Source organism: Pygocentrus nattereri, chromosome 13 (genome assembly GCF_015220715.1).
Source record: "Pygocentrus nattereri isolate fPygNat1 chromosome 13, fPygNat1.pri, whole genome shotgun sequence".
NCBI lineage: Eukaryota > Metazoa > Chordata > Actinopteri > Characiformes > Serrasalmidae > Pygocentrus > Pygocentrus nattereri.
The window spans coordinates 11,575,557-11,598,583 of record NC_051223.1 but is presented as its reverse complement, the minus strand read 5'-3'; the positions used below and the strand labels follow the sequence as shown (position 1 = coordinate 11,598,583).

Genomic DNA, 23,027 nt, shown 5'->3' with positions numbered 1-23,027 from the left:
AGAGAACTGATTAACAGTGAAGCAGAACAGTAGCTGAGCCAACACAACAGAAGAAATTAAACCCCCAAAACAGAAATAGGAACTAAATATTACTGACTACGATGAAACTGATGAGAAAATACATTATAATTTCAAAAGTATTTGCTCGCCCGGCTTCACACGCGTATGAATTTAAGTGACATCCCATTCTTAATCCATAGAGTTTAATATGATGTCGGCCCACCCTTTGCAGCTATAACAGCTTCAACTCTCAAGGGTTAGAAGAGTGTTTATGGGAATTTCTGACCGTTCTTCCAGAAGCACATTTATGAGGTCAGACACTGATGTTGGTCGAGAATGCCTGGCTCACAGTCTCTGCTCTAATTCATCCCAAAGGTGTTCTATCGGGTTGAGGTCAGGACTCTGTGCAGGCCAGTCACGCTCTTCCACACCAAACTGGCTCATTCATGTCTTTATGGACCTGCTTTGGGCACTGGTGCGCAGTCATGTTGGAACAGGAAGGGGCCGTTCCCAAATTTTTCCACAAAGTTGGGAGCATGAAATTGTCCAAAATCTCTTGGTGCTGAAGCTTTAAGACTTCCTTTCACTGGAACTAAGGGGTCGAGCCCAACTCCTTACATTTACATTTACAGCATTTAGCAGACGCTCTTATCCAGAGCGACTTACAAGAAGTGCTTTGTCAATCTAGAGAAAGTATCCTTAAAAACAACCCCACACCAGAATCCCCCCTCCAACTCGGCACAATGCAGTCAGACAAGTACTGTTCTCCTGGCAACCGCCAAACCCAGACTCGTCCATCAGATTTCCAGACAGAGAAGCATGATTGGTCACTCCAGAGAACACATCTCCACTGCTCTAGAGTCCAGTGGCGACACTTTACACCACTCCACTACTAGTTGCCCAGGTGGCATCCTATCACGGTACCACGCTGGAATTCACTGAGCTCCTGAGAGCGACCCATTCTTTTCATGTTTGTAGAAGCAGTCTGCAGGCCTAGGGGCTTGGGTTTATACACATGTGGCCATGGAAGTGATTAAAACACCTGAATTCAATGATTTGGATGGGTGAGTGAAAGCGTTTGTTAATATAGTGTAGATTACTGTATGCACTTATGTACTGGAGTCAAGTATTAGCATTTGAAAACACTCAGGGCATTACAAAGCCATGAGAAACAGACCTTCTGTAAATGGAACTAATCAGCATTTAAAGATTTTCAAATAGTTTTAGGTCTCTAGGGATTTAACAATATAGCATATCATAGTGGATCATAATATATCGTGTTGTAAAATATGTTGTATTGTGCTGTATTATGTCATAATGTATTGCATTGTATTGTACTGCGCTGTATTGCATTATAATATACTCTATTGCAAAATCATAACATATCTCAATGCATTATATTGTATCACAAAGTGTATTGTGTGATAATGTATCATATTGTTTCTTATTGTATAGAAATGGTCATATTATTGCATATTGCATGGCATTACATAATAATGTATCACATCATACTGTATTGTATCACAGTGTATCATACTGTACTGTATCATAAAGTATTGCATCATATTGTATCACACTATCATAGTGTATTATGCAATACTGTATTGTATCATAGTGTCTCAAGCTGTATTGTATCATAGTGTCTCATGCTGTACTGTATGTTATTACATCATAATGTCCATACATCCATTCATCCATTATCTTCTGTTTCTCCGGGGTTCGGGTCGTGAAGGCAGCATCCTAAGCAATGAGGCACAGACCTCCCTTTCCCCAGCCACTTCCACTAGCTCCCGGGGGGGGGGATTCCGAGGCGCTCCCAGGCCAGCCGGGCAATATAGTCACGCCAGCGTGTCCTGGGTCTTCCCCGGGGTCTCCGGGGTGGACTTGCCTGTGACACCTCCCGAGGGAGGCGTCCAGGAGGCATCCTAATCAGATGCCCGAACTACCTCAGCTGGCTCCTCTCGATGTGGAGAAGCAGCGGCTCTACTCTCAGAGTACCTCCCAGATGTCCGAACTTCTCACCCTGTCTCTAAGGGAGAGTCCAGACACCCTGCAGAGGAAACTCATTTTGGCCGCTTGTATTCGCGATCTCATTCTTTCGGTCATTACCCAAAGCTCATGACCATAGGTGAGGGTGAGAACGTAGATTGACCAGTAAATCGAGAGCCTTGCCTTATAACTCAGCTCTTTCTTTACCACAATAGACCGGTAAAGAGCCCGCATCACTGCTGACCCAGCACCAATCCGCCTGTCAATCTCCCGCTCCCTTTTACCATCACTCATGAACAAGACCCCAAGATACTTAAACTCCTCCACTTGAGGCAAGAGCTTATCCCTGACCCAGAGAGGGCTCTCCACCCTTTTCCGCCTGAGAACCATGGCCTCAGATTTGGAGGTACTGATTCTCAACCCGGCTGCTTCACATTTGGCTGCAAACCGATCCAGCGAAAGTTGAAGTTCATGGCCTGATGTCCCCAATAGGACCACATCATCTGCAAACAGCAGCGATGTGATCTTGAGGTCACCAAACTGGACACCCTCCATCCCCTGACCCCTAGAAATTCTATCCATCAAAATTATGAATAGAATCGGTGACAAAGGGCAGCCCTGATGGAGTCCAACTCTCACTGGGAACAAGTCTGACTTACTGCCGGCTATGCGAACCAAACTCCAGCTTTGTTTGTACAGGGCCTGAATGGCTCATAGCAAAGAGCCATGTACCCCATACTCCCGAAGCACCTCCCACAGAATACCCCGGGGAACACAGTTGAATGCCTTCTCCAGATCCATAAAGCACATGTCGACTGGTTGGGCAAACCCCCATGAACCCTCCAGAAACCTGGAGAGGATGAAGAGTTGGTCCAGTGTTCCACGACCAGGGCAAAACCTGCACTGCTCCTCCTGAATCTGAGGTTCAACTATAAGCCGGACTCTCTTCTCCAGTACCCCTGCATATACCTTACCAGGGAGGCCGAGGAGTTTGATTCCCCTGTAGTTAGAACACACCCTCTGGTCCCCTTTTTTAAAAAGAGGCACCACCACCCCAGTCAGCCAATCAAGTGGCACCGCCCCCGATGTCCATGCAATGTTCAAAAGGCGTGTCAGCCAAGACAGCCCCACAACATCCAGAGCTTTGAGGAACTCCGGACGGATCTCATCCACCCCTGGAGCCTTGCCACCAAGGAGCTTTTTAACTACCTTAGCGACTTCGGCCTCAGTAATGGACAAGCCTATTCCCGTGTCCCCAGACTCTTCCTCCTCACTGGAGAACATGTCTTTGGGATTGAGAAGTTCCTCAAAGTATTCCTTCCACCGCCCAATGACGTCTTCAGTCGAAGTCAACAGCACACCATCTCCACTATACACAGTGCTAGTGGCACACTGCTTTCCCCTTCTGAGTCGCCTGATGGTTTGCCAGAATCTTTTCGGAGCCAACTTAAAGTCACTTTCCAAGGCCTCACCAAACTCCTCCCTCACCTGGGTTTTTGCCTTGGCGACGATTGAAGCCAAAGATCGCTTTGCCTGCCGATACCTGCCAGCTGCTTCTGGTGTCCCACAGGCCAACCATGCCCGGTAGGTCTCCTTCTTCAGCTTGACGGCGTCTCTCACCTGGGGTATCCACCACTGGGTTCAAGGATTACCGCCCTGACAGGCACCAACTACCTTGCGGCCACAGCTACAGTCAGCCGCTTCAACAATGGAGGAGCAGAACATGGCCCATTCTGAGTCAATGTCCCTCACCTCCCCGATATCTGGTCAAAGTTCTGATGGAGGTGTGAGTTGAAGATCAATCTGACAGGTTCTTCTGCCAGACATTCCCAGCAAACCCTTACTATACGTTTGGGTTTGCCTGGTCTGACCGGCATCTTCCCCCACCACCTGATCCCACCCACCACAAGGTGGTGATCAGTTGACAGCTCAGCTCCTCTCTTTACCCGAGTGTCCAAAACACATGGCCGCAAGTCTGATGACACGACTACAAAGTCAATCATTGAACTGCGGCCTAAGGTGTCCTGGTGCCATATGCACTTATGGACATCCTTGTGTTCAAACATGGTGTTCGTGATGGACAAACTGTGGTTTGCACAGCAGTCCAAAAACTGAACACCACTCGGGTTCAGATCAGAGAGGCCATTCATCCCAATCACACCCCTCCAGGTCTCACTGTCATTGCCCACGTGAGCGTTAAAGTCCCCCAGTAGGATAATAGAGACTCCAGGAGGAGCACTTTCAAGCACCCTTCCCAAGGACTCTAAGAAGGCTGGGTACTTTGAACTGCTGTTCGGTGCATAAGCACAGACAGCAGTCAGGACCTGTTCCCCAACCTGAAGGCGTAGGGAAGCTACCCTCTCGTCCACCGGAGAAAACCCCAACATACAAGCACCGAGTCGAGGGGCTATGAGAAAGCCTACACCTGTCTGCCGCCTCTCACAATGGGCAACTCCAGAAAAGAATAAAGTCCAGCCCCTCTCAAGGAGATTGGACCCACAGCCCAAGCTGTGTGTTGAGGTGAGCCTGACTATATCTAGCCGGTATCTCTCAACCTCACGCACCAACTCAGGCTCCTTAACCGCCAGTGAGGTAACATTCCAAGTTCCAAAAGCCAGTTTCAGCAACCGAGGATCAGAATGCCAAGACCCACGCATTCGGACACTGCCCGATCCACAAAGCACCGAACCCCTACTACTGCCCCTCCCATCAGTGGTGGGTCGATGGTAGGGGGGACTCATGTAGCTCCTTCGGGCTGGGCCGGCCAGACACCATGAGTAAATGCCCGGCCACCAGACGCTCGCTGGTGAGCCCCCCCCCCAGGACTGGCTCCAGGATGGGGCCCCGGTAACCCTGATCTGTGCAGGGTACACAAGTCCTGATTTATTTTTGCTTTCATAAGGGTAATTATGGATCACACTTGTCTGACCTGTCACCTAGGACGAGTTTGCCCTGAGAGACACTACCAGGAGCTTTTGCTCCAGACAACATAACTCCTAGGATCATTCAAGCACGCAAACCCCTCCACCACAATAAGGTGGTGACCGAAGGAGAGGACATCATAATGTATCATTTTGTATTGCATTATATCATGATTCCTCAATTTGTACTGTTTCATAATTCATCATGAAGTGTCACACTGGACCATGTTGTATCTCATTGTAACATATTGTATCATCATTCATCATAATGTATCCTGATACAATAACACATTGTATATTGAAAAGGGTTCTATGTAGCACCATAAATGGTTCTTGTATTGTTACAAGCTTGACACTGTAACACTACAAGAACCCTTTTTAAAAATGTTCTGTGTAGAACCATATATAACACATTCTCCATCAATCTGAAGAACCATTTCACAATGCAAAGAACCCTTTAATCATTCAATTCATGGTTATATATCATCATTTTAAGTGTGTTTATGACACTGCATTGTATCTTATTGTCACATAATGCATCAAGGTGTATTATAATTCATCATAATGTATCATACAGTACTGTATTATCTTTTATTGAAAAATAATGTACCATATTGTTCGGTATTATATTGTTGTGTAATGACGAGTGTGTCAGCTCTTTGGCAGCACTTTAAAGAACAGCTGGTAAGAAACTCCACTGAGCCACATCTAAAGATACATACTCTAATATAGTAGTGTAATAATGCTGAGTGCTCTAATACACTGCAATCAGAAAATGAACATATATATCCACATAAACGTTAAAATAAGGCATATTTTTTAAGCACACCTTATTTTTTACTATATTAAAAAGTGCACTAAATCAAGACGCTATCAGATCATTAGGTGCTACTAAGCATCTGGTGCGAAAGCTGTGTAAAGTACTCAAAGATGAAAAAGACCATCAAAGATGTAAAAGAAATTAGAATCCAGTATCACAGGCAGGTAGCAGCGGCAGCACAGCTGCTCGCAGCGCTTTCCTCCTGGTGTTTAACCCTGACACCCTGCTAAACACCGCGCCCCCAGGGTCAGAGAAAACCCAATCACTCCGAGTCCAAAAACGTAAAACACCCTGGCTCACATAATCCCCTGGTGGTGTGTTTCCACTTTAGCAGTAATTGTATTTTCCCTCCACATATCTAATAGAACAACAGCAACGCTTGCTGCTCTTTAATTTCTTCCATGTGTCCGGCGCTCCACCAGCAGAGGAGGCCGAAACAAAGAGGTAAGGGCTCTGGAACGAGTGCTGCTCACTCACTCTGCGTTTACGGACTTAAAATCTTATAACTCTGGAGTGACATCACAGAAGAACCTCTACTGGCTCTGACAGACAACAGTACAGAGCTGTGATTAGAATTGATGACATGTGGTCTTAGAGGTTCTAAAGCCTATTGAAGGTTCTTCCTAGCACTGTGCATCCAAGCTAGTACCATTTATTTTAAGAGTGTAGCCTGGCTAGATGAGTTACATCAGCATATATATATATATATATATATATATATATATATATATATATGTGTGTGTGTGTGTGTGTGTGTGTGTGTGTGTGTGTGTGTGTGTGTGTGCTGTGTCTGATCCACTCATACCAGCACAACACACACTAACACACCACCACCATTTCAGTGTTACTGTAGTGCTGAGAATGACCCACCACCCAAATACTACCTGCTCTGTGAGGGTCTATCGGGGTCCTGACCACTGAAGAACAGGGTAACAAAGTATCAGAGAAACAGATGGACTACAGTCTGTAACTGTAGAACTACAAAGTGCACCTATACAGTAAGTGGAGCTGATAAAATGGAAAATAAGCATAGAAACAAGGAGGTGGTCAGAATGTTATGCCTGATTGGTGCATATGTATATATAGGTATAGTTACTGTTACAGTTAGTGTAGTACTGGTATTAGAGAACAGGCAGTGATGAAGTGCAGTGCAGCTGTTTCTTGATCAATGCCGCCATCTAGTGGAGAGTGCAGGAGTGTCTTAATATATATACACATATATATATATATATATATATATATATATATATATATATATGTGTGTGTGTGTGTGTGTGTGTGTGTGTGTGTGTGTGTGTGTTCAAAAGTTTCACGTATCAAATGATTCTATTTTGATGCTAAAAGTCCAAAAGCCTGTAGAGTGTGAATATCTGTGAATATTGAATAAACATCTATTTATCTTTACAAACTCATAATTACACAATATAAATCGACGCATTAACGTGCCGCTCTAGTTACACTCTGGAGCTGTCAGTGGTGATGTAATAGTGTTTGTGACTTTATCTTCACCTGGATGAGTAAAGAATTCCCTACACTGGGAAGAGACCACCCTGGAGTACTGTTCAGTCCTGTTGGTACCAATTATGAGCAAGCACCAAAACATAAAGCTGGACCCTTCGGTCCTGGACTGATTGCCAATGGAAAAGGCAGTTCTAGTTGTGTGGTGCCTAAGGTTCTGTTACCCTGTGCAGTGGAAAAACACCTTAAAGACTCCAGAGTTTCTCCTGAAATGAAGGTGTTAGTAGTGGGTCTGTGCTGCAGTAACAGCTCTAGATGTTGAACATTGCTCTGAGGATTTGATTGACCATTAGTCAGGTCAGGTGCTGACGTGTAATGGTCAATTCTAGATCACTCCAACTCATCCTAAAGCTATTAGATTGCGGTTCCATCACTCCAGAGAGCACAGCTCCACTGCTCCACAGCCCAATGCTGGGCTACCCCTCTAGCCCAAGCTGGGCACTGGACATGGAGACCTTAGGATCATGAGCAGTTGCTCCAGAGTGTCTCATTCTATTGGTCAGTGCTTTTCTACTTACCATGATAAGTGTTTCTGTTGGCTGAAGTGGAACTAGAAGCTGGTTTGGTTATTTAAGTGGTGGCGGTGGTTAATAGGACCAGTGACTCTGTCTAGAACCGAATCTCCCTCTAAAAGCTGCACAGCTGGAACTGCAGGGAAAATCCCACTAAGAAGCTCTGTGGATGAACCTGCTGCTGTTTTGCGTCAGCGCTGTGTCATTGAGTTTACCCAAGACTCTGAGGGGGAACCTGACTGCACACAGATAACACACAGCAAACGGCCAAATGCAGCATCGACTCGACCCCACAGCTCACGCACATGTGTTCACTATCCATTGACGTCAGCTCTTAGTGCTCACCCCCCAACCCCCACCCCCACCCCCGCACTGTATACAAACAGTAGAATGAGTTCTGTTATCAAGCACTGATAAACAACCTGTACGTATTTATTTTCAGTCAAATGCAAAGGAAAAAATTAGATTAATGGTGATGTATGGCACTGTAAGGTACTGGTAAAACCAACCTGTAAATAGGTAAGCAGACAGAAATTCAAATAAATAAGGATAACATGATTAATTTTAATTATTAATAGTCCAGTTGCTCTATTGTTGCTCTATTATTATTATACTCTGAGGGTTATGTTGAAAATGTTTGTAGTTTCCAGGCTAATTATTAAATAAATGAATATGGTAATTTTACAAATTTTCTGTACTCCTGCATAACTCAGTGTGTGAGATGTAATCAGAGAGATTCAAAGCGGTTTGGTGTAAAATGTTTCGGATGTCTTTATAGTGGTGGTGATAGGAACCAGGCGTCGCCATTACTACAGCACAGATATAGACATTTTATTTACCATCCAGAACCACCAGAGAACCTACATGACTCTCCTGAGTTTATATGGAGTGTTGATGATGGAAAATAGTGGAAAATCTGGAATAATAAGTTTTCTTTGGGGACTATTTTGCCGCACAATGCCCTGCATGTATCCCTCCACCATGAATGAAGTGTAAGTTCTCTAAACTATCATAAAACAGTCTCTCGGTCATCAGGCAGTGAATTCATAACCATTTCATGTAGGAACTTTCTGTGAGGGAACGTTTAGAGGGAGACGCCTGGTTCCTATCACCACCACTGTGAACTGTTCTTGCCTGAATCGTATGCCTTTTTTTAATGGGTGCAGTTCTACTTTAAATTAGGACATCAGTCTAAATCCACAGTAAACACAGTAAAAATACACAGTGAGAGTTCAGAGTCTGAAGCTGCCTTTGTCAGTCAGTGCACAGTGAGCACACAAACCCGTGTGCAATAAAGAAGACAAATTTATAGGTGTTTTAAATGCTGCCCACCACAGCAAACGAGCATCACACCATCTCACACAGCATCAGTGAAAGCTCTGAGCTCATGGTCACTACCTTCAGCATCTCTGCGGCCAGCAATGACACTGCTGACCATATCTATTTTGGCCGTTTTTGCCTTAAGATTTTTCCACAATGCTGCTTCAGGAGAGGTGGAGGCACACATGTTTACCGACAGAGGTGGGTCAGAGCTGTACTAAGTGTAATTGTAAGGAATGTTTGGTCAAGTTTCATATTTTGTTGATTTTCTTCACTGTAAAAAGTGGCTCATCAGATTTCCCTACAAATGACTGCATGCGGTAACAATCAATTAAACTAGTTTTATTCAACTCAAAATATTCCACTTGCTGAAAGAATCATTCATTTAGTGTTTTTTTAGGTGGAGTAAAACTAGTTAACTTACTTGTTACCACATGAAGTCATTTTTTAGGTAGATCTGATGAGCCACTTTTTACAGGGATAGGTGAAAATATGCTAACACGTTCTCTAGAGAGAAGCTCTGCTAATTGAAATGTACAAATGCTGTTTGTTTATTTGTTGAATTTAACAAATTACACTGTGAAAAGTGGCTCATGAGATCAATCTAAAACATTGCTTCATGTGGTAACAAGTAAATTAGCTTTATTCAACCTAAATAAAAACTTTGAAGGAATTATATATATATAATATGGCAAGCCGAACAGGACATGTTTAATTTATATAACTTTGATATATATGAAATGAACATGCCAGTTCAAGTTCCTTCCATATATATCAATATATAGTCCCATTTATATATTAAATTAACTTTTATACATATATACAATGAACATTGATATATATATATATATATATATATATATATATATATATATATATATATATATATATATATATATTTGGAGCTTTAATTTTTTTTTTACACTAAAGGTTCCAAAGAGAAGAACAGAGCCATTCAAACTTCCAACACAGCTTCTTGTTCACTTGGTTCATACTCAAATTCATCTTAATTGGTGCAGCTGTTACATTCTGGCACATGAAATCTATATAGCTCCTGAGCTGATGTGCTGGATAGACTAAGACGTTCCCCTGCAGCTCTGTGGGCTTTATTTGGTGCCTCTCTCTAGTACTACTCGAGTCTGGTTTGTGGTTTCAGAAGCATCTAAGAAGCTCAGCTGGAATGAGCTTCTCCGTCTGAAGGAGCTGCAGCGCAGTAAGGTGCCTCAGTTCATGAAGGAGCTGTATGCAGCCATGGTGGACTCGGGTGGAACCATACAGGAGCAAAACAAGCTGGATGGAAACGTGGTAAGGAGTTATGCAGGTATGTGAAAGCAGCACGAGTGCTGGCCCAAAATATAAGCAATTATTCTTAATTTCCTCTTATAAGCACAGTATGCACATATCATATGTATATAAATGGAATTAACCCTAGAAACAAAATGCATAGTTGAATTATGGCCGTCATAATTTCAGAACGGTTTAAGCTATAGACATAATCCATATATCTGAGCATTCATCAGACCCAGCCCACACTAGGTAGTGTCAGCATCAGCGAGTAATTAAACTCGGAAAATTACCAAAAATCCTGATATTATTGCTCTGATTTTAGCCTCCATCATTCAACAAAGGGGTAAAACAGCGACATGATTCACTCATCAGACTCTGACCCACCATCCAGAGTGATTTCATCCCCTCTGACTGTCCATCAGCCAGCAGTCCAGCTCCAAAATCACCCACAACCCCCTCGCTATCATTATACTACATCTCTGCTTTTAGCTTTCATATTATAAACAAATGGTTAAAAATAGCGACACGATTCACATCAGAATACTCAGAAGAACCTGCCATCACTAGCCAGAGTGAGAGAAACCAGCTCTAACATCACACAAACCCAGAAATACAGCACAAACACACTGCAAAACCAGCTATTAGCTCTCTATTTAGACTTCCTATGGCAGCAAAAGGCTTAAATGTGGATTGTGTGAACATTTCATTATGAACAGACTGATTAAAAAGATCTAATGGTTCTTTCTTTCTGCAGCGCATTCTAACGGGGCATTTCACTTCTTTAACCTAACGTCCTTTAGCCGAGGTGAAAAGGTCATCAAAGCAGAGCTGCGCTGGTTTCGGCGTACTCAACCGTTTTGGATGGGACATCATTTTTATAAAGTAACCTTTAATACATTCTGCCATGCATTTTTTATTCTTTACACTGTTCAGATTATGTACATCGGTGTTTTGCTTGCAGTGAACAAATAGTTTGAGTGTGAATGAGTAAATTTACCTTTTTAATTTAGAACAACACAATTTTATTACACTGTGAAAAAAATGTAATCAGGTCAAATCAAAATTATGTCAATTTTCCGCACTGCTTATTGGAGTTAGCCTCCTTCTACAGGCCCTACAGGCTATTTCACCTGTGTTGAGCTTCTGGCAAGTAATGAGGGTGAAAAGGGAGGGGGGGGGGGGGCACCCTGCTGTGAAAAACACAACAGCACTTCTATACAGATGAAAACCAAGTTTGCTTTTGGTTTTGTTTTGGTCAGACATACTTTCATCAACCTTCCATCAACATTTTTGAAGAACATGAGATCTCCTCCAAAGCAGGTGGAAGTGACATTCTGTGATTAATGTTAAAAGTCAACTTAAATTGAGGGCAGTGGTGAAGTCCAGATGCCTTAGGAGTGACTTGCCTGTTTACAGACAGTACAGTACAACAGCTTTTCTGATTATTTGTCACTGTTTCCTGAACTGCAGGCTGATTTGTATGAGATGCTGGATGGCCGAGTGAAACCATGGCGAGGAAACCTGATAACATCAAGGTTGTTGCCTATGAACACCACAGGATGGGAGGTGTTCAACATCACAAACACAGTGAGCTGCTGAGAGACATCATAGCTTATTTTTGCTCACCCAAACCCTTAAATTTACACTAACCTTCAAATGTATGAATCCTATAGCAATCACTCTTTAAATATAGACAGTTCTTCAAGGGTTATTAAGTGAAGACAATGGTTCTATATACAAACCATGAACACTCAAAGAACCAGCTGCATGCTTAAATGTTTTTTGCATGGTGAAATGGTTCTTCAGATTGTATATGGTTCTACATTTTGAAAATGATTCTACACACTCTAGAAATAAAGGTTCTAGACTGTCTCTGGGTCAGTTCCCCTCCTGTCACTGGGGTGGAACCCTCAAGTCTCCATCTCAGTACCTTTAGTCAGGGAACACATCTGAACCATAATCCACTGAAATGATATGTTCTAAGCTTTACTGATTCCACACACCCCGCCTCGCCTCCAGGCTTTTATTCTACTGTTCTGTTTTAAAACATTCAGTTTTTCAGACCCTGACAAGACATTACACGCTGGGACTACAAGGATGAGGAGATGTTCATCATTTATGTGCATATATATGAATCATAAAACTGTAAACACAAAACAAAGTTGACAAAAATAATGATTTTTTTATTTGTTATTGTGCCAAATTTATAACAGGCAACCAAATGGATTCTCAACAGCAGCACCAATAACGGCATTCTGGTTGTTTCAACTTTGCCGTCGGGGCAGTGGTTTGAGACAACTGTATCAACAGGAGGACTAACAAAGTCAGAAGAAAACGATGCCTATCTGGTTATCTACTCGGACGATGGTCGCAGAGGCTCAGCTAAAGGTCTTATACCTGTTTGTGATGTTTGTCAACATAGCCGTTATAAGTTAGTATGCATTATTGATTGTGCTGCTGTTTTTATGCAGTGCTGTCCACAGAAAAAAAGCTTGTTTGGTGTTTTAATTGCATGGATCTTATAGAACTTTATATGTCTATTAACACTCAGGTCAGAAAAGTGCTTCACCCTTGGACTTGGTCTTAGAATCCAAACTCTCTCAGCAGACAGCAGGGCGTATACGTAGGAGCACAGCCCGATTTTCACCTGACCACGAGCAGTTTGTAACATGCCAGAGAGCACCTCTCTATGTGGATTTTGCTAGAATTGGCTGGTCTGGTTGGATAATATCACCTAAAGGCTACAACGCCTACCACTGTGTGGGATCCTGCCCATTTCCTCTGGGTGGGACTTTGCGAGCGACTAACCACGCCATCGTCCAGTCCATAGTGGATGCATTAAAACTGTCAAATAAGATTGAGCAACCATGCTGTGTGCCTGACATACTTCACCCAATAAGCCTGTTGTACTTCGACGATGAAGAAAATGTTGTGCTCAAACAGTACGATGACATGGTGGCAGGTAACTGTGGCTGCCACTGAACTGTCACCTGTAAAATATAATTTTTTTGCCCACACTGTATCCAAACTGTCTGTTCACATTGATTGATTTTCGAATAAAGGACATTTATCGCAACAGAAAGCATTCCGAGTGTGATCACTGGAAAGACTATGTGACAATAATTATATTTGGCAATTTTTGGTTCATTTTTATTTAATAAAATCAGTTGTTTATGTAAGCTCTTAAAGTATTGCAGTAGTACTATTATTTCACTATTAATCTTTGGTCAGGGTTAAGCTCTTGAAATGCCATATAGAAAACTATTCAGTTAAGAATGTTGTCTCTCTGGCATCGAGGTAGATACAAGTGAGCTCTCTCATTGGTTAGGAGGCCAGGAGCTGGACAGAAGGCCTTACAGGTTAGATTAACTAACAACACTGGGCCTCATTCACCAATATCACAGAACTGTTCTAAACTTTGTGCTCTTGAGTGTGTGTAGTTTCTGTTCTTACCTAAGAACAAACCCCACATAAGAAAACATTGGTGAATATCAGAATCTTAGTGAAAACTATGTAAGTGAGTTTTAAGAAGAAACGTACTTCTTAAGAACGTTTGGTGAATGTTAGGAACTAATAGTGGAACCAACCACGTTTTAATTTACAATGAGGGTCTAATTTCATGAGAAACACATGAATCTGTTAACTGTCTACTACAAGCTATAAATAAAACATATGGAATGTTTTTTTTACAAACTTCAAACATCCATATTTAATTTAGAGGGGACAAAATATGTGCATGTGCACCAGTGGGTTTTTGATATTTATGGTCAGAACTGAAGGCCTATCTCCAACACTCATGGTTCACCACTGCATAAGAGAAGAGTTCACTAGTAGTTCCCAGGGTGTGTATTGTGCATATTGCTGTTGTTGGAAGAAAACCTTGTATCTCCTAAATGGTAACTTTACAGGAGAAGGAAAAAACATACTTTACTTTTAATGTAAGTCAATGGAACCAGAGTTTTCTCAAAGTCATTTTGGGATGTTTCTTTTGATCCATTCATTGTGGAATTTACACACAATGTAAAGGGAAACAGGTTTTATTTTCAAATTATTCAAATTTTCAAATTATGTCAAAAACTGAAAAATGTCAAAAGTGGAGATACAAGGTTTTCTTCCAACCACAGCGATATGTACTTATACACTGAGTGCAGTTAGTCAATGTTCAAAGTTCCTCAGAAATTAATAATTATATACTAAACAAAATGGCTTGCGGAAAAAATACACAGTGCATTGTAGATCTAAGTGGGATCAACACAGTTTTGGCACCGCTTAACACTTTGTCTATATTCATTGAGAGGTTTTTATTGGAATGGTTTACATTGTATGAAGCCAACAACTCCTTTATCATTCATTCCAAAATACACTCCAAAAAACAGCATTTATGGCCACTATAATATGCCGTTTAAGACATACAAAGCAACTATTTTGCATGTATTTCTTTGGTGCATCCTGTCATCTGCAAAAGTACTTAAAATACAACCTGTATCAAAATGAACTGGCAAAGCACTATTGTTAAACATTCTTATGATTGCACAGTAGCCCAGTCTAAGCCTCACAATATCATTACAAAAAAGTCAGTGCCTCAGGCGGTGAGGAAACTAGTGTCACCTTAATTTGATGAGAATGAAACATTTACAAATTTGTTTGTGTTCATTAGATCCTTACACATGAAGTGTGAACATTTACACCATCTCATAACGGCATGCCGCAGCTTGTGAAAACACTTTTTAAAAACTATGTTCATCAGAAAAGAAAGTCTAAATGCCTGAATACAGACACACCAACTTCAAGACCATTCATTGGTCTATAATGTCTTTTTCTTCATCTGTTTTCAACTAACACCATCAATTCCATCTTCTGCTAAGTGCTTCTGTGATACATGTGCAGGCTCAAGGTAGGGCCGCCCAACTGCTTTGTGTTTCTGATAAACGTCCTCATGCCTTTCAGTTTCACTGGATTCAAAAGCCTCTGAGTTGTTAGGGGTAACAATGGAGCCTAATTTGACTGTGGATTTCTGTGCTGGTAAGGATGAGACAGACATTGGAACAAATCCATGATATAGCACAAGCGAGGGTGCATTCACAACTTCCATGGACTGTGCCTTCGGTACTGAGCCTTCAGGAGACTGAACTGGCAGCTGGACGTAACTTCCTGTCTCTGGATCGAAGAAGGTCTTTGTCTTGACTTGCACTGGCATGTCCACAACAAAATACTGTCCTGAATCCGGATCCTGCAAAAGCTTCCGTTGGGTCATTGGGAAAGACTGTGCTACAATGTTGGTAGAAGGATACGCATGTTCAAGGCTGTTTTGACGCAAAGGTGCTCTCTTTGAAGCGCGAACATTCTTTGAAGATGCATCATTCATTCTGGAGACAGTGCTAATTTCAGGTTTATCACTCAGGAATCTATCCAAACTTTGAGCCCGACGATCCAGCTTATGAGACAGAAATTTGACACCAGTACGACCCGGTCTTTCAAATTCTGCATCTACATTCCTTTGGACATCAAGCTGACCTTTGTGTTTGGATTCCACGTCAGTTTGCTCTTCACTGATGTGGTTTTTTGCATCTTGTACATTCTTAATTTGATTGCCATGTTGTCTCCTACTACTATCTTTCTCCTTACTGTGGTTCTCTTGTCTGGCATGCCTTTCGCTTCTGTGAGTCTTTGACAGAATTTTGTCATTGCTGTTTTCCCCAGGGCTTTGGTCAATGCTGTGCGCCCTGTGGTCTGATCTGCTGTCACTGCTGTGATGTCTCCTCTCAGGTTTGTGATTAGTACTTTTCTCACTGCTCCGGCCTTTGTGCTCTGGTTTGCTTTTGGACTCTGCTTTCTGGATCCTCCTTGTGGTCAGCTTCATGGCACGACGCAAGGCTTTCTCTGTTTTTGGAGGGACAGCTGGAGGCTTGCTCTGAGATTGATTATCAGTGCCACTGCAGACGGATTCTGATCTCTCACTTGGTGCCTTAGAACCCTCTGTGTCTTCTGCAGGTGCGGTGCTGGATATAGTCTCTTCCACGGTATCTCCTGTGCTTGTTCCACAACTCTCCATCCCTTCGGAAACAGAGCTCATAGCAGATCGCTTCTCATCCTCGTCAGGCACTGTTAGACTATCCATCTCCTTCCTGTCTGTGGTGATTTGAAAGGTAGGAGGGAGTATTTGAAGCATTGACAACTGGTTGGGCTGGGAGCTTCTGGCAGGTGTCAAAGGTGGAGTTGGAGAAAGTACAGTTGGACTTTGCACTTCTATACAGTCCTTGAAGACATCCTCACCCTTTTCAGACCCACTTAAGCTTCCCCTTGGAGACCATGGTTGGCAGATTTCAGATACAGTTTTGTGCAGCACAGGTCTTACAGTTTTGGTAACAGGGGATGCACTAAATTTGTTGTCTTTTACTTTAAATAAAGCAGGCTTCCCCATTGTCGGAGAAGATGGATTGGATTGGCATGCTGGTGATAGATTTCTAGCTGATTCTATTAAAGAGCGCACCCACCCTCCTTTTGCCACATCCCTTGGGGGTGAAGCCACTCTGTCAGAAATACATGGTTCACTCGTTTGCCCCAGGTTCTCTTCACATTTGCTTGCTTGTCTTGTCGAAGTATCTTTCTGCTGAGATTGGAACTCTTCTGCTTTGTGTGAAAAGGAGGATCCCTTTGAAGAATTTGAAAGTTGGTCTAAATCTGTAACATCTACCAGTGATTCAGGTTGGTTAAGAATATCATAAACTATGATGCTGTCCAACATACTAGCATCATTTTGTACTGATCCTGAAGTTTTTGATGTCTCTGTGGAGACTTCTTTTTGAGATTCACTTTCAGGTTTTATCTTTTCTGCATTTGACTTTCCAATAGGGCCACTTGAAAGCTCTTTGACAGAGCTTGTACTGTGATCTTTGGATTGGTTTCGATTGGCATGTGGTTCCTGCAAAACCTCCAAAGCAAGCCCACTTTCCTTTTTATTCACATCCTTTTTCTCCATTATGTCACATTCAATATTTTCAAAATCTTGAACATAATCAAACTTTCTGTCTGTATTTCTGTCTGTCCTCACTGGTAGTTTTGAATTTTTGTCAGGTTCCTTTTCTAAACGTGTCCCTGCTCCTTTAAGATTATGCCTTGTTGATGTATTTTCAAATACAGGAGCACTCTCCAAAACATCCGAAACCTTTTGTTTCATTTTATCCATTTCAGGGTCATCCTTGGGACCCTCTGCTTGAGTCAAACTATTCTGAATATTTATGCTTTGCACTCCTCTTTCTACATCAAATCTTTCCTTAAGGGCTGACACATGCCCTTTTATGGGTCCTCTATCCTTTGGTAAATTTGCTTTCACCTCCTTGTCCTCACTGCTTACTGATTCTTCATTTTTAACAGATTTTTCAGCTTCCTTTCCTGCTGTTTCAAATACTAAACTTTCCTCACTTTGCGAGTTTGCTCTCCCTCTTCTAGGAGGAATCTCTGGTCTGGACAAAGTGCTCTTTTTCTGAACGTATGACTCCTCACCTTGCCTAGTGTTACTGTTGGTATTAGAAACTCTTGTACTCTCTTTGTCAAGGCTTATGTTTTTAGGCTCAGGCTCTTTTTTATTATGTTCAGTTACCTTCTCCAGTGGCTTGATATTATCAGTCTCACTTTGTCGTCTATATCTGCCAAATCTGTCTCTCTCAGAATATTTTATCGGTCCAGCTGCATGCTGGCGGTACTCGGCAGCATCTTCCTGCTTACAGGGCCTGGCTAAATTTACCTCAACCACATGACTTTCATCATGTTTGGTATCAATTTCTGACATTGTTTGAACAATTTGGCTTATATGTTTAAAATCAGAAATGCCCTTATGACCTCCTCTCCTGTCTCCTGTAACATCTTCTACTGTGTCCTTCTGACTTGCTGATGACATATTCACCTGCTTGTAGTCTTCCTGCATGATTAAAGCTTCTTGCTCCTCAAGATCACCTTCACTGGTGGGCAAAATGTTTTGACTTTGCTTTTTTCTATGTTCACGCTCAGCAATCACTTCCTCCAGTGCAGCCTTTGCTAGCTCATACTTATCCATTTCCATGCTCTCCTTCTTCAGAGCTGCAGCTGTCTTGGTGAGCATTTGTTCCTTTGCGGCAAACAGAGCTCTTTTCGCTGATGTGTTTCCCTTCATAGACTGAGTGTCATTTTTGGCCATTCTTTGTTCACGGTAAGTAGCCACAACATTTGTATAGTCTTTTATGCTGAAAACATCCTTTTTAGTACTTTCACCTAAGCCATCTGGTTTTCCATCTACTAATTCTTTACCTTTATGCACACCTACATTCTTTTTACTTTTCCTATCTGCCCTCACATTTGAACTTCCTGACTTCCTTACAAGTGCATCACCATTATTTACCTTTGCCACTGCAGATGCTACCCCCTCTTCACCATAACCATCTTCCCCCTTGTCATCTGTGCTCATATATCTCTGGTTTTTTATGTAGTTGTTCTGTCTGGCTGAAAACGAATGCTTGTGTTTTGGATCCTTTCTAGAACATTCCTGATCTTTGACAGGTTTTTGTTCTACCTTTTTCATTTCTCCCATGTCCTGATTTCTGCTACCTGAATGTGTCAGTGCATCCAATCTTGCATTGTGCTTTCTTACAACTGCAAGGGGATATTTTTCCTTTTCCGCATTCTCAGTCTGCAATTCTCCTGCAGTTATTTTAGTCTTGGCATAGTTTATATGGGTGCCTTCACTTGTATTGTCAGTGTTGTTCTGATGTGTTGCTGGTGGAATCATGCTAGGCTTTCTTGGCAGTTCTTTACCATCCTTTTGACTTGTATCTATGCCCTGTCCTTCCTTAGTGTTTTTATCTGTGGGAGGATGAAAATCAAGGACACCCATGGTTTTAATGTCAGAACTAGCTTTCCGGTACAGATTTAAAGATGGGTAAGTGGGTTTGTTAACTGCACGGCCCTTGTTGGACTTCAGCGGTTTAATAGGAGAGTCTCTGTTTCCAGCTTGCAGCAGACTTAGTGCCAAGAAGTCATCCGGCAAACCCCCATTTATATGTCCACCCTGAGAGTTTGGTTGGTCTGCACTCTCTGGAAGAAGACACACTGGTGATGCATGGACTTTCTGGTGAACAGGTGATGGGATTTCAGCTTCAGGAATCTCTGGAACCTCCTGAGCACTTTTGGTGATGATCTGTTCAATCAGAGGAGACAGTTTGCTTTGGTCTGCTGAATCTAAGCCTTTGAACCTCGGAGGACTGTACATCGCCTTGACCCGTTTTCTGTTGTCCTTGAGATTGAACAGCAGACTTGATGCCATGGATTTGTAGCCTTCCCGTTTGATCTCAGGTGAGGGGCGCATCTCTGTTTCAGGAAGTGGTGGTAAATCAAGGGTAGATGGTGAGAAAACACTTTGAAGGACCTCTGAGCTTCCTGTCCCCTGCCTGGAGGGTATGACCGGAGTTAGCAGGTGTAAAATGCTAAACGGAGTTGAACTTAAGGAGGCTTGTTCTTCCATTGTCCTGACTGCCTTCTTATTTGGTAGTACACCTTCTTCTCCAGCTTTACAAGCAAATGAGCTCATAAGGGCCTGACCAATAGGGACTGCACTTTTTGCCCTGTTACGGTTCTTCCTCCAGGGGGCACAATGGTCCCCTTCAGACTGACACCTCTGCTCAGATCCAGAAGATGGCAGCAAAACTTGAGGCTGAGTCTTAGTTTGGATTTCTGCTTTCAAAGTCACTGTTGTCAAAGTCTGTGCTGGTTGTTGTGATATGTCGGGTTCAGGTTTATCTTGAATGGCTGGAAGTGAAGTGTTCTGGCACGTCTCCTCCTTGTTTGACTGTGGAACATGTGATCTGTGTGACAGGGTTAGTTTTTTGTAAAGTGGGGAATCATACCATTCAGGTGGGCTATCGCTTTGGAAAATTTCCATGTTCTCCAATCCAAAAGGAAACTTATTTAGGTCCCTCCAGGACTGGAATGGGCTGAATTCGCTGTGCAGGAAGAAGTTTTTGGAATTCAATTTTTTTAGCTTACTGGATTTGTTGTGTTTGCCTTTGGTTGATTTCCCTGATTGAGTAGTTGTGTCCTTGCTAGATTTGTTGCTCTGCTCTGATGGGTATAGATGATTCTCGACCTGGGAAATCTGAAAATCTGAAGAAAAGTCTGAGAGTTCTCTTTGAATGCTAAGCAGTGCTGATTTGTCCCACGAGTCCCCATTTATTGTCTTGGTGGTGTTTCCGTTTTTCTTAGCCATGAATGCTGCGAATAGTGATGTACTTTTACTAAGACCATTGAGAGGGTGAGCTCCGTGCTTCTTGACAGCCAAAGAAGAGTTCTCTTGAGTCTTTTTTGGCATTTCTTCAGCTAGCGGCTTGTGACAGCTCACTGGTGATGGTGAGAACTCACTGTCATTGTAGATGGCCTCATCACCGATGCATAGGCTCTTGAAGGCACGGTCTGTGAGGTTCATGACCTCTCGATCCGTTTCATCCATAAAGCTATCCAGGTAGCCAAGGCTCTGCATGTTTGCTTTATGGCTCAAATGTCGTTTTTCTAGACAGTTCATGATGAATATATAGTCCTGTTCTTCAGGCTAATGCTGGGAACATCTCAGGTTGCCATGACCAAACATTTACCACTACCATGATTCTCCTACAAAAAAAGACATAGAGATATATTTAAGTAACTTGCTTAAGTAAGCTTTCTTTTCAGAACTTCTAACCTTCTTTTAAGGTATGTGGTTAGCTGTCATGGATAAGTACAGTGCAGAGAAATACGGCATGCCAAAAATAAGCTATTTTTAGAGGAGGGTGGATGCCTTTCTGCTTTTCTCAACACACAAGCCATGTGCACCAGTCATGACTACAAGGATGAAGATAAGCACAAACAATTTCAACCCCTGGGCTTAACCAAAATAGCTCAAGGTTCACACGGTGTAGAGGCAAAAATCCCATTCTTCAGTCCTGTGATCTGAAATAGCATCACTTCTTGACGCTGGATGTCAGTGTTTGAACATATGTGAATAATTTTTTATGTTGTGTGCACCACTGCCTCTGAAAACTGCCCACAAATGAAATAAATCTTCTCTGAATATCTAACCATGTTGGGTTAAACGAGATATAAAATAAGAGATACATGACAAACCCAAACAGATTTTTCCATGGCTACTGAGTTTATGGCCTACTAAAACCAAACTTTCTTTATAACTTATTAACCCATATTCATCCTGTAACTTAATCACAACTTCCCAAGAAAAAATATATAGCTCTCCAATGTGCAGGGCCTGGCTTTGAGATGGTATTTTGTTTGTTAGATAACTTGACAGTACCCCAGTGCTGACCAAGGACAAACCCCTAGAGAAATTTATGAACCATGAGCCATAAGCAAGTAGCCAAGATGATTTGGACACCACCATTTTTTCCAGTGCTCATAATTTCATATCAACTTGCTGTCTGGATGATTTCCCTCCATCTGTTATTTGCATGTAACTAAGAACTACAGTATGGTGACAAGTCCTGCAAACCCTCAATAAAAGCCTTTGAAAAATATCTTGGAATATATATAAATATTTCTCAAAGACCTTTCAAGACTTTATAAGAGAAGGAAAAATTACTTAAGTCTAATGGAAGATAATGGAAAAATATTTGATTCTAGGTCAAATTCTGGTAGTCCATTCATTATGGAATTGTCACAGAATGTAAACTCTTGGACTGCATGTCATTTTGGTTTGGTTTGGTTTTAAAACTATATTTAGTCATACCATATTTAGTTTGACCATATTTATAGAGTTTTTGGAGTCATGTACTTACAGACCATGGGCAGAGATTAAGCCTAGTCCTGGACTACACACCATTGTGAATAGAGATTCTCCAATCAAAGGAAAGTGTTGTCCAAGACTAGGTTTAATCCCATTTTTGTCCCATTTTCAATAAATCCAGTTCAAGACTAAATATAGTTCTTATCTAGTGCCTAATTGAAGGGCTCAAATCAAAGTGCTATGTTGCTAGAAGAAAGTATAAACATAGGCACTGACAACTGCTAAATGTGTTCAATCAGGTGTTCATTATATGATAAAGATAAGTATGTCTGATTTACCTTTTACAACTTGGATCTCCATATTCCATTCTGCAACAAATCCATTGATGGTGAAATCCTCACAGTTCCTCTCCTAGAAGCCCCCTGCTGGAGACACTGTTTTGAGTTATCACTGACCAATAAACTACAGAAGATCTCTTCATATGAATGTGGCAGATTAAAAGTTAAGGTAAAAATCCATGCGCAAGTGAAAGGTACAAAAGAGAGCGGACAAAAACACAGCCTACCGGAACAGAAGCACAAACACAGTAGTAGCATGGGCAGGGGCTGGGAAGCGCAGTTGGTGTCCGGTGGCAGGCAGATGAAATGGAAACGGTCATCTGCTATTTTGGTTTTTGGGCGCATAAGCGCTATTACTGTCTGCGTATTACCACACGGCCCCCAAAAGAGACGACAACAGCTATTCGCTCAGAGCCAGAGCCGGTTGCCTGTTTTCCCTGTTGGACACCGGGGCTGTTTTTGTGTAGGTGGCTGGGCAAGTGACTCATTTGTCTCTTGCAAACAGGCGAGTCAAATATAGCCCCTTGCATCATCCCAACAAGTGTCACACAACTTTAAGTGCAGAATGAGAGGCAAATGGAATCT

At 42.2% G+C, this 23,027-nt stretch overlaps 2 protein-coding genes across 5 annotated transcripts; one reads left to right on the top strand and one right to left on the bottom strand.

Moving 5' to 3' along the window:
* The first annotated feature begins 9,062 nt into the window (after positions 1 to 9,062).
* LOC108437308 (bone morphogenetic protein 4-like) lies at positions 9,063 to 13,349 on the top strand. Its single transcript, XM_017714323.2, has 6 exons — positions 9,063 to 9,281; positions 10,237 to 10,401; positions 11,122 to 11,249; positions 11,838 to 11,954; positions 12,581 to 12,755; positions 12,919 to 13,349. The coding sequence occupies exons 1-6, from the start codon at positions 9,182 to 9,184 to the stop codon at positions 13,347 to 13,349; spliced, it is 1,116 nt and encodes a 371-aa protein (XP_017569812.1). The 5' UTR covers positions 9,063 to 9,181.
* Positions 13,350 to 14,649: 1,300 nt separating this feature from the next.
* LOC108437316 lies at positions 14,650 to 23,026 on the bottom strand. Of its 4 annotated transcripts, none has more exons than XM_017714341.2 (3): positions 22,670 to 23,026; positions 22,443 to 22,529; positions 14,650 to 20,999 (listed from the first exon to the last, which is right to left on the bottom strand). In XM_017714341.2, the coding sequence occupies exon 3, from the start codon at positions 20,911 to 20,913 to the stop codon at positions 15,199 to 15,201; it is 5,715 nt and encodes a 1,904-aa protein (XP_017569830.2). In that variant the 5' UTR covers positions 20,914 to 20,999; positions 22,443 to 22,529; positions 22,670 to 23,026; the 3' UTR covers positions 14,650 to 15,198. The 4 variants fall into 4 exon arrangements, with proteins under 4 accessions (XP_017569830.2, XP_017569829.2, XP_017569831.2 ...); XM_017714340.2 differs by having other exon boundaries at positions 22,443 to 22,526; XM_017714342.2 differs by lacking the exon at positions 22,443 to 22,529.
* Position 23,027: the final 1 nt, after the last annotated feature.